The following is an 11,391-nucleotide window of genomic DNA, read 5'->3' on the forward strand; positions in this document are numbered from 1 at the left end:
GCCTCTGGTCCCACCTATTCCCTCCCCAGGCGTCACTCTCTCTGCCACATCACCTTTATTCACCTAAGTCAGTGGCTGGGATGACAGCACTGTCCTGGGCGGTTGAGAAAACTACATTACCCAGAAGGAACTGCACTCATGTGGGCGGAGCTAAAGGACATTTTGGTGTTTGCGCACCCGTTTAAGGCGGGACTTCCGCCTTCCTCCTCCCGGTTGTCATTTTAGCTTTTTAGGTCTTTGTTCACAGACTCACAGGCTTTAGGGCGCTGGTCGCGAGGAGGAGGAGGCCTGGGAGGCAGCGCGCCTGCTGTGCGGGGTGTGTCTGAGGCTCCTTGAGCCCAACAGCCCGAGATTGGGGTCCCCGTGCCTCCCGGACTCCTCTCTGCTCACAGCGTCCCCGCAGCCGGACCCCATTTCACCCTCCAGCCTTGGGGACCGGCCCTCAGGTCCCGCCGCCCAGGTCCCAGCGCTCAGAATGGTGAGTCCCTCGTGGGTGACACAGGGCTGATGGGGGAAGAGGGTGAAAGGCTGCGGGGCCGCCTTGGAAGGACGTGATGGTGCGACTGCGCAGGGAGGACTCGGAACCCGGGCCTGTTGTGGGTGTAAAGGCAACAGAGAGACGAGGTGAGGTTTTGCAGGAGGAGTTTTACTTTCACTCTCAGAACGCTGGGGCCATAGATGGTTGTGAAAAAAGGAGGGACATTTTGTGGGGTAGGGTTCTAACTTTTCCTAACATTGCTCAGAGGAAGGACAGACTAGAAGACAGAGGACAGGAAGGTGACGTCCTGTAAATGGTCAGGTAACTGGCAAGAGTGAGCACTGAGGACTGAGCCCTGAGATAACACAGGCATCTGGAGGGCACCTGGCCTGTGGGCTGGGCAAGGGCACTGAGCAGCCTGAGCCCATAGATCCTGGCGGTGTTTGCCAGGCTCTCAACAGACCATTTTCTTTACACGAATTCCTACAAATGCAGAATCGATTAGGTGTACGGGTTTGTGGAGCTTATTTTAGGCCGTCACACACTTGTGGCCTCTGAGAGAGCAGAGTCCTGGGACTGTCAGCCGCTCTTGTAGCCCTTGGACCTGGGGAGTTTGAACAAACACTAAGCCCAGACTCTTAAAGCCAAGAGTAGGGCTTCCTGTCGTGAACCTTGTTTCTGGCAACCAGTGTAATGAGCGCGAGGTCCTCCAGACATAGGTTCCAGAATGTGCAAAGGCTTGGAGTGAAGAGTGAGCTGAATCAGGAAACTGCAGGTATATTTTTTAAAATACATGTATATTTTTATTGATAGTAGATGTAGAAAGGACGGGGGAGGGAGAGAGAGAAACAGGGATGAGCAAGAAGCAAGGATTGCGTGCCACCTGCACAACCCCTACTGTGGATTCATCCCACAACTCAGGCATGTGACCTCACCAGTGCATGGGTCTATGCTCAGCCAACTGAGACACATCAGCCAGGACTGTGGATCACTTTAGTACAGAGAATCATGGTCAGCTTGGTCATGGTAGTAATAGCTCAGAAGTGACAGCGTGAACCTGAGGACTGGCTTTCTTTTACTTTTTTTAAAAAATTTCTTTATTGATGAAGTTATTACATATGTGTCCTTATCTTCCCGTTTTCCCCCCACCTCCCCACTCATGCCATCACCCCCCTGTTGTCTGTGTCCATTGGTTGGGCTTATATGCATGCATACAAGTCCTTTGGTTGATCTCTCCCCCTTAACCCTCCCCTCCCCTACTTTCCCTCTGAGGTTTGATGGTCTGATCAATGCTTCTCTTTCTCTGGATCTGTTTTTGTTCATCAGTTTATGTTGGTCATTATATTCTATAAATGAGTGAAATCATGTGATATTTATCTTTCTCTGACTGGCTTATTTCACTTAGCATAATGCTCTCCAGTTCTATCCATGCTGTTGCAAATGTAAGAATTCCTTCTCTTTTACCGCAGCGTAGTATTTCATTGTGTAGATGTACCATAGTTTTCTAATACACTCATCTACTGATGGGCACTTAGGCTGTTTCCAAATCTTAGCTATGGTGAATTGTGCTGCTATGAACATAGGGGTGCATATATCCTTTCTGATTGGTGTTTCTGGCTTCTTGGGATATAGTCCTAGAAGTGGGATCACTGGATCAAATGGGAGTTCCAACATGTTTAGGTTTTTGAGGAAACTTCATACTGTTCCCAGTGGCTGCACCAGTCTGCATTCCTACCAGCAGTGCATGAGGGTTTATTTTTCTCCGCATCCTTGCCAGCAGTTGTCATTTGTTAATTTGTTGATGATAGCCATTCTGACAGGTCTGAGATGGTACTGCATTGTCGTTTTGATTTGCATCTCTCAGATAATTAGTGACTTTGAGCATGTTTTCATATGTCTCTTGGCCTTCCTTCTGTCTTCTTTCGGAAACTATCTATTTAGGTCTGTTGCCCATGTTTTGAATGGGTTGTTTATCTTCCTTTTGTTAACTTGTATGAGTTCCCTCTAAATGTTGAAAATTAAACTCTTACCAGAGATAACATTGGCAAATATGTTCTCCCATTCAGTGGGCTTTCTTGTTGTTTTGTTGATGGTTTCTTTCGCTTTGCAGAAGCTTTTTAGTTTGATATAGTCCCATTTGTTTATTTTCTCTTTAGTTTCCAATGTCCTAGGAGCTGTATCAGTGAAGACATTGCTTCGGCATATCTCTGAGATTTTGCTGCCTGTGGATTCCTCTAGTACTTTTATGGTTTCTTGTCTTATGTTTAAGTCCTTTATCCATTTTGAGTTTATTATTGTGTATGGTGTAAGTTGCTGGTCTAGTTTCATTTTTTTGCATGTATCTGTCCAATTTTCCCGACACTATTTATTGAAGAGACTGTCTTGACTCCATTGTAGGTTCATGCTTTCTTTGTCAAATATTAATTGAGCGTAGTGGTTTGGGTCAATTTCTGGGTTCTCTATTCTATTCCATTGATCTAAATGTCTGTTCTTGAGCCAATACCAAGCTGTTTTGAGAACAGTGGCTTTGTAATACAGCTTGATATCTGGTATTGAGATCCCTCCTACTTTGTTCTTTCTCAGGATCGCTGCAGCTATTTCTGGTCTTTTTTTATTCCAGATGAATTTTTGGAACGTTTGTTCTAGGTCTGTGAAATATGCCATTGGTATTTTAATGGGAAGTGCATTAAGTCTATAGATTGCTTTGGGTAGTATGAACATCTTGATGATGTTGATGCTACCAATCCATGAGCACAGTATGTTCTTCCATCTGTTTATGTTTTCCTCTATCTCTTTTTTTCAGTGTCCTGTAGTTTTCCAAATATAGGTCTTTTACCTCCTTAGTTAAGTTTATTCCTAGGTATCTTTATTTTTTTGGTGCAATGGTCAATCGGATTTTTTAGTCCCTTTTTCTGTAAGTTCGCTATTGGTGTATAGAAATGCCATAGATTTCTTGGTGTTAATTTTGTATACTGCTACATTGCCAAATTCATTTATTAAGTCTAATCATTTTTTGATGGAGTCTTTAGGATTTTCTATGTACAGTATCATGTCATCTACAAATAAGGACAGTTTTATTTTTTCTTTTCTAATTTGGATGCCTTTTATTCCTTCTTCTTGTGTGATTGCAATGGCTAGTACTTCCAATACTATGTCAAGCAGGAGTGGTGAGAGTGTGCATCCTTGTCTGGTTCCTGTTCTTAGGGAAAAATGGTTTTAGTTTTTGCCTGTTGAGTATGACGTTGGCTGTGGGTTTGTTATATGTGGCTTTTATTATGTTGAGGTATGATCCTTCTATTCCCACCTTACTGAGAATTTTTATCAAGAAAGGGTGTTGGATTTTGTCAAATGCTTTTTCTGCATTAATTGATATGACTATGTGATTTTTATGTCTCAATTTGTTTATGTGATGTATCACGTTTATTGATTTGTGAATGTTGTACCATCCTTGCATCCCCGGGATAAATCCTACTTGGTCATGGTGTATGACCTTTCTGATGTACTGCTGGGTCAGATTTACTAGGATTTTGTTGAGGATTTGGGCATCTATGTTCATGAAGGGTATTGGCCTGTAATTATCTTTCATTGTGTTATCTTTATCTGGTTTTGGTATTAGGGGGATGCTGGCTTCAAAGAATGAGCTTGGAAGTGTTCCTTCCTCTTGAATTTTTTGGAATAGTCTGAGGAGGATAGGTTTTAGTTCTTCCTTGAATGTTTGTTAAATCTCCCATGTGGAAGCCGTCTGGCCCCAGGCTTTTGTTTGCTGGAAGCTTTTTGATGACTGCTTCAATTTCTTCCATAGTTATTGGCCTATTGTGATTTTTAGATTCTTCCTGATTGAGTATTGGAATGTTGTAATTTTCTAGGAATATGTCCATTTCCTCTAGGTTGTCTAGTTTGTTGGAATAGAGTTGTTTATAGTATTTTTTAGCAATCCTTTGTATTTCTGTGGGGTCTGATGTAATTTTGCCTCTTTCATTTCTGATTTTGTTTATTTGGATCCTCTCTTTGCTTCTTAGTGAGCCTGGCTAGAGGCTCATCAATCTTGATTATCCTTTCAAAGAACCAGCTCTTGCTTTCATTGATCTTTTGTATTGTTTTTTTTTGGCTTCCATGTCATTTATTTCTGCTCTGATCTTTATTATCTCCTTCCGTCTGCTCACTCTGGGCTTTTTTTCTTGCTCTTTTTCTAATTCTTTAAGTTTTAGAGTAAATGATTTACTTCCATTTTATCTTGTTTTTTGAGGTAGGCCTGTAGAGCTATAAACTTCCCTCTCAGGATGACTTTAATTGTTTCTCGTAGATTTTGGATTGTTGTGTTTTCATTGTCATTAGTTCCCAGGATGTTTTTAATTTCTTCTTTGATCTCTTTCATAACCCAATCATTGTTTAATAGCATGCTATTCAGCTTCCAAGTGTTTGAATTTTTTGGATTGTTTTTATTGTAGTTTATTTCTAATATTATGCCAAGCATCTGAGAAGATGCCTGATATGATTTCAATCTTCTTGAATTTGGGGAAACTTTGCTTGTGACCCAATATGTGGTCTAATTTTTAAAATGTTTCATGTGCACTTGAGAGGAATGTATATTCCGTGGATTTGGGGTGAAATGCTCTGAAGATGTCAATTAAGTCCATCTGATCTAGTGAGTCATTTAGAATTGCTGTTTTTTTGCTGAATTTTTGTCTAGAGGATTTATCCAGTGATGTCAGTGGTGTATTAAAGTCCCCTACTATGATTGTATTATTGTCAACCTCTCCCTTGATATCTTCCAAGAGTTTTTTTTTATGTATTTGGTGCTCCTACATTGGGTGCATATATTTATATCAGGGTTATATCCTCTTGTTGTATCGTTCCCTTTAGTATTATGAAGTGACCTTCCTTATCTCTTGTTATGGCCTTCTTTGAGGTCTATTTTGTCAGATATAAATATTGCTACCCTGGCTTTTTTTTTTTTTTCATTTCTAATTGCCTGAAATATATTTTTCCATCCCTTCACTTTCAGTCTGTGTGAATCCCTTGTTCTGAGGTGGGTCTCATGTAGACAGCATATATATAGGTCATGTTTTTTTATCCATTCAGCTGCTCGATGTATTTTGATTGGAGCATTTAGCTCGTTTATGTTTATAGTTATTGATAGATAATTGTTTGTAGCCATTTTTATTTTTTGTGCCTGTGTTCCTTCCCTTTTTATTTCTTCTTTTTACACCAGTCCCGTTAGCATTTCTTGCATTGCTGGCTTGGTAGTGATAAACTCCCTTAGCCTTTTATTGTATGTGAGGATTCTTATTTCTCCTTCAATTTTGAATGATAGCCTCGCTGGATAGAGTATTCTTGGATTCAGTCCCTTTCTTTGCATCACTTGGTAAATTTTCTTCCACTCTTTTCTGGCCTGATGTGTTTCTGTTTGGAAATCTTTTGATAATCTAATGGGAGATCCCTTGTACATAACTTTCTGTTTCTTGCAGCTTTTAAGATTCTCTCTTTGTCCTGAACATTTGCCGTCGTAATTATGATGTGTCTTGGTGTGGGTCTTTTTGGGTTCATCTTGTTTGGGACTCTCTGTGCTTTTATGACTTTTTTCTTCTCCACATCAGGGAAGTTTTCTGACATTATTTCTTCAAATGGGTTTTCTAACCTTTGTTCCTCTTCCTGTTGTTCTGGCATCCCTATTATTCGTATGTTGCTTTATTTTATGTTGCCCCATAGCTGCCTTACGCCCTCCTCCTGTCTTTTAATTTTTTTTTCCAATTTCAGTTCAGTTTGGGTGTGTTTTGTTTCCCTGTCTTCTAATTCGCTAATTTGGTCCTCCACTTCTTCTAATCTACTGTTGAAACATTCCATGGTGTTCTTTATTGCAGCTATATCACTCTTTATTTCTTCTTGATCTTACATAAGTTATTGATTTTTTTTCATCCATTCTGTTTATGAACTGTATAACCCTTATTCTGAATTTTTTCTGACATATTGCATGCCTCTGTTCCACTTAGCTGCTTATCTGGTGATTTCCCCTTTTCATTCCTTTGGGGGTTTCTTTGTCTACCCATTTTTTATCTCACCAACAAATCTGGATGTTGATTCATGCAGGGGCTGTTCCTTGGGTGGCAGTGGATCCTCGGGTTTGCAGTTGCTCATCGGGCAATCGTGGCAGCAGCTGCTCCTCAGTTGGCAGTGACTCCTTTAGTGGGTGCTGTTCACAGCAGTGGTGGCTCCTCTGGCAGGTGGGGGAGGGCTGCTCACACAGCTGCTGCTCCTCGGACTGGGGTGGGCTGCTCAAGAGCTGCTCCTTCTCTGATGGGGGCAGGCTGCGCACGGCTGCTGGTCCTTGGACAGTGGCGGGCTGCCCGCGTGGCTGCTGCTCCTCAGACAGGGGTGGACTTCTCACATAGCTGCTACTCCTTTCATGGTGGCTGGCTGCGCGCAGCTGCTCCTCAGATGGGGCGAAGAGTTGTTTATATATTCTGTGAAATTTAGAGGAAATTGTAATGATTCAGGTATTTATAGGTTACAGTAACAATATCTTGTTAGGAGTCCTCTTATCAGATGTCTGGATAGCCACAACTCCCTTAGCACCCAGCCGGCGGGAGGCTCCCTGGCACCCAGCAACCGCTGCACACTATGCGCGAGGCCAGAGGGTAAATGCTCGCTAGCCAGGAATAGCCTCACACTCTGTGCCAGGACTGGCTTTCTTGCTGTAGCCACTGTTTGTGGGAGGTGGGTGTCATAAGGACAGAAGTTGTCATGTAGAGTGTGGGAGAGAAATAATCACTTTGCAGTAGCAAATACATTCAAAAGATGAGTGGACCTGAGATTAATTGGAGGCCAAAGAGTAATTCAAACAAGATGAGACTAGGGTTGGTACATAAACACTTTCTAAACTCTCACCAGGATTTTGTTGTGACCCTCAGTGTGGCCTGGCTGTGAGGAGTTGAAGTCCATCTTGTGGATTAGCTTAGAGGCTTGAGTGGTCATCTGTGAGACTCACTGTGCATGCTGCAGAGGGCCATCAGGGTTGGGACTTGAGTGAAGGTTAAGTGAGGGATGTTGGCTGTGACTAGTGAAGGGACATCAAGTGCAGCATCACAAGAGTTTAGCTATGGATTTCTGAGATCTGATTGTTGTTCTTAATAGTTGAGGTTGAAGGGGAAAAAAAGTCATGGACAGAAGCCTACATAGCAAGACACAAGACTGCCTCTATGAGTGTGGACGATCAGAATCTGGGCAGTACTTGATCCTGATTCAATTTGACAACCCTCCTCTGGACCACACAAGCTGAGTAATAAGTAAAAGGCCAGGAGATGAGTATGGGGGCTGGGGCTGTGATAGTGCAGGTGTAAGGGAGGTGTGGTATAAAGAGTGATGAGCACTTGGAGAGGGATTATGAATTCATGGCAATAGGTCCCTGACATTGACATGAGAGTGAATGGAGGGTGATTCTATTTATGGTGGTCCCAGGGTGTAACCAATGTGAATTTTAGGATAATTGCCTGTAGAGAGGGGTGTTTGGGTGCTATATTCTAGGTTAAGAGCTTAGGTGCTATTTAACTAACCACCTGCCTTTTGTTGTTGGGAGTGACCCACTGGTTGATGGGAATGAGATAGCATTCATCAGTGTTACCCAGCCCTGTAAATCTCCACTGGCATGGGTAAGGAAGAAGGGTAAGAGAGAAATGGATCATGGAGGTTGTGTGAACTGTAATTTTGATTACAGGTGATTAGAAAAAAATTATCCACACCATGGAAAATTTGCATTACCTTTGATGTTGTGCCTCTGGGAAAGAAGCTGTGTGAGAGAAGTGTTGTTCAAAGAACTATGTGCAGCAGGTAGTGGAAAGCAAGGGCCTCATATCTTGGGATTGGGATCAAGCTGATGAAGTTTGATGCCATGTTTGTGTTGTCTTCGAGGAAAAATCAGAAAGACTACAAGTCTATTTCCTGAAGAGACCAGTATCAAATCACTCACACTATTTTTATCGTCAATATCCCTCTCTAACATGTTTTGAACACCCACTCTATTGATAAGAGGCAATGTGGTATACATGGGAGTTCCAGAGTTCAGGTATCTTCTATCTGTTCAACTGCCTTAATTGTTGTGGGAAGAAAAATATCAGCAGAAATATAAGAAGACAGTGGCTTTCATAGGATGTAAGCCTGGTATTTCATGTAATATGTAGAGTGAAAAGAGAAGATGGGTGTGGAGGGCGGGGAGTATGACAGACGTATAAACTTAGGAGTGAATCTGATCATGGGCTGTACTGTCTCCATTATGACAGGATATGAACTTTGAGGATGTGGCAATTGCCTTCTCTCAGGAAGAATGGGGGATCCTTGATGAGGCTCAGAGACTTCTGTACTGCGATGTGATGCTGGAAGTGTTTGCACTTGTGTCATCCATAGGTAAGACCTTCACATTCTCCCAGTGTCCTGAGGTGATGACCTCTCTTCCTTTATTCCTCATCCATAGCTTTCTCTCTCCCACAACCAGAACATGGCCTCTGCTAATTTCCCCCACTTTCCTGTCAAACATGCTGTGGCTGCCAGGGATGAGCTGGATGGGGACCTCTGAGTAAAGGACTCCAGGAACATCCCTATCACCTGTTACCTCAAAAAGTACAGGAAGTGTTAGGGAGTCAGCAGTTTTGCATTGAGCTTAATGGGTCCCAGCTTGCACTTTCTCTTCATGGGAGGCTGACAGTGTCCGCCTCCCTTCTGAACTCTTTCTTTAGGTTTGTGTTCTTTATAGCAGCTTGTGTCATGTTATGGTTTTTACATACCTGAACGATGGGCTGTTCTTGTAAGACCCTCATTCAATTGTTTGTTATATTTTCTTCCCTGAATACTATAGCAAGCTGTGTTGCTCTGGCCCAGTGCTGACTGCTCACTTCTTCGTCAGCTGTTTCTCTGCATTGGTGACTCTGCAGTATTCTGCAACATTGACGTGCACATGTGTTATGACGTGCACATATGTGCTAAGTAGTCCTCAACAACAGCTACTCCTTTATTGAATTTTACTTGGAGTAAGACGGAGCCAACATCTTGCACAGCTCTCCCCAGTCCCCAGCAGACAAGCTGTGCTGAATGTTGTTAGTTGAAGTATTAGCTGGAGATCCATATTCTACTCCATGTGGCGCTTGCCATGTTTGTGTCATATTTCTGCTGAGGCCTCCCTGTGTTGTGATCTTCATTAGCCCACAAAGTTACAAGAGCCTCTTATTAATCCTTCCTGCACATCTCTTATTTTCAGACAATTGCATGGAACCAACGTGTGATGTGTGACACACTTTTGTAACGGTCCCCCTGTCACCACATTCAACATTCATTTCCTTACCCTTTCTCACTTTTCAGGTTGTTGGCATAAAATTGATGGTGATGAGGCCTGTTCTGATCAGAGTGTATCTATACAAAGAGAGTCACAGGTCAGGGCTTCTGAGACAGCTCCAATCACCCAGAAGATCCCTCTGTGTAAGCGATGTTTCTCTGTGTTAAAAGGTATTTTGCACCTGACTGGATCTCATGTAGCATATTTTGAGCAGAAAGCATTCTGTAGTGACTCATGTGTTGTAGACTTCTGTTTCAGTGCAAACCCTCAACAGAAAAAGAGGAATGAATGTGGACAGGTGCTCTGGAAACATACTATGGACAGGGCTTCCTTTGTGAGCAGCTCCAGCCTCTACTTATCTTTGGTGCCTTCAACCATCATGGAGGATAGGGAAGACTTACAGTACAAATCAGAGTTTCCCAAGCACCACGCCACACTCAACACTGAGGAGCTACTCTGTCGCCGTGAGATTTCACAGGAATTTCACAGGAGAAAAAGTCATCACCAGTGGGGTGAATGTGAAAACGCTGCCAGCCACAACCTGAAAGTTGTTCAGTGCCCGGGTGTCTGTTCTGGAGAACTTCTTTATGAGTGTAACAAATGTAGGAAACTGTTTACACGAATCTTTAACCTCAATCGACATAAGAGAGTTCACACTGGAGAAAAGCTGTATGACTGTAGAGAATGTGGGAAGTCCTTTCATCGAATGGCTCACCTCACTGAACACCTCAGAGTTCACACTGGAGAGAAGCCATATGAGTGTACTGAATGTGGGAAGTCTTTTAGCCTAAAATCTAACCTTATTAGACACCTGAGAGTTCACAGGGGCGACAGGCGATATGAGTGCTGTGATTGTGGAAAGTCCTTTAGTGATAAGTCTTATCTCAAACAGCACCAGAGGGTTCACACTGGAGAAAAGCCGTATGAGTGTAGAGAATGTGGGATGTCCTTTCCTCGAAGGGCTCACCTCAATGTACACCTCAGAGTTCACACTGGAGAGAAGCTGTATGAGTGTAGAGAATGTGGGAAGTCCTTTCGTCAAAGTGCTTACCTCACTGAACACCTCAGAGTTCACACTGGAGAGAAGCCATATGAGTGTACTGAATGTGGAAAAACTTTTAGCATAAAATCTAACTTTATTAGACACCTGAGAGTTCACAGGGGCGACAAGCGATATGAGTGCTGTGATTGTGGGAAGACCTTCAGTGATAAGTGTAACCTCAAACAACACCACAGTGTTCACACTGGAGAAAAGCCGTATGAGTGTAGAGAATGTGGGGTGTCCTTTCGTCTAAAGGCTCAGCTCACTGCACACCTCAGAGTTCACACTGGAGAGAAGCCGTATGAGTGTACTGAGTGTGGGAAGTCTTTTAGCCAAAAATCTAGCCTTAGTAGACACCTGAGAGTTCACACTGGAGGGAAGTGTTAAATGTGCATGGAATGTTTTATTTTTCTCAGTATAACAACACTGAAGGTGACTCTTTGGGACTATTTTTCTGAATTTAAATTCATTTTAATGGAACATACACTCTGCTAGATTCGTCATAAGTTTCAGGTACAAGTGAGACTTGAAGGAGCTGCATTGCACTTGCTA

The 11,391-nt window shown here is 42.8% G+C and overlaps 1 protein-coding gene across 3 annotated transcripts; it reads left to right on the forward strand.

Moving 5' to 3' along the window:
• The first annotated feature begins 200 nt into the window (after positions 1-200).
• Positions 201-11,391, forward strand: LOC118654963 (zinc finger protein OZF-like). Of its 3 annotated transcripts, none has more exons than XM_036306265.1 (3): positions 201-478; positions 8,752-8,875; positions 9,824-11,391. In XM_036306265.1, the coding sequence occupies exons 1-3, from the start codon at positions 476-478 to the stop codon at positions 11,224-11,226; spliced, it is 1,530 nt and encodes a 509-aa protein (XP_036162158.1). In that variant the 5' UTR covers positions 201-475; the 3' UTR covers positions 11,227-11,391. The 3 variants fall into 3 exon arrangements, with proteins under 3 accessions (XP_036162158.1, XP_036162159.1, XP_036162160.1); XM_036306266.1 differs by lacking the exon at positions 201-478 and adding an exon at positions 486-624; XM_036306267.1 differs by lacking the exon at positions 201-478 and adding an exon at positions 6,954-8,302.

Source organism: Myotis myotis, unplaced genomic scaffold (assembly GCF_014108235.1).
Source record: "Myotis myotis isolate mMyoMyo1 unplaced genomic scaffold, mMyoMyo1.p scaffold_m19_p_40, whole genome shotgun sequence".
Classification (NCBI taxonomy): domain Eukaryota; kingdom Metazoa; phylum Chordata; class Mammalia; order Chiroptera; family Vespertilionidae; genus Myotis; species Myotis myotis.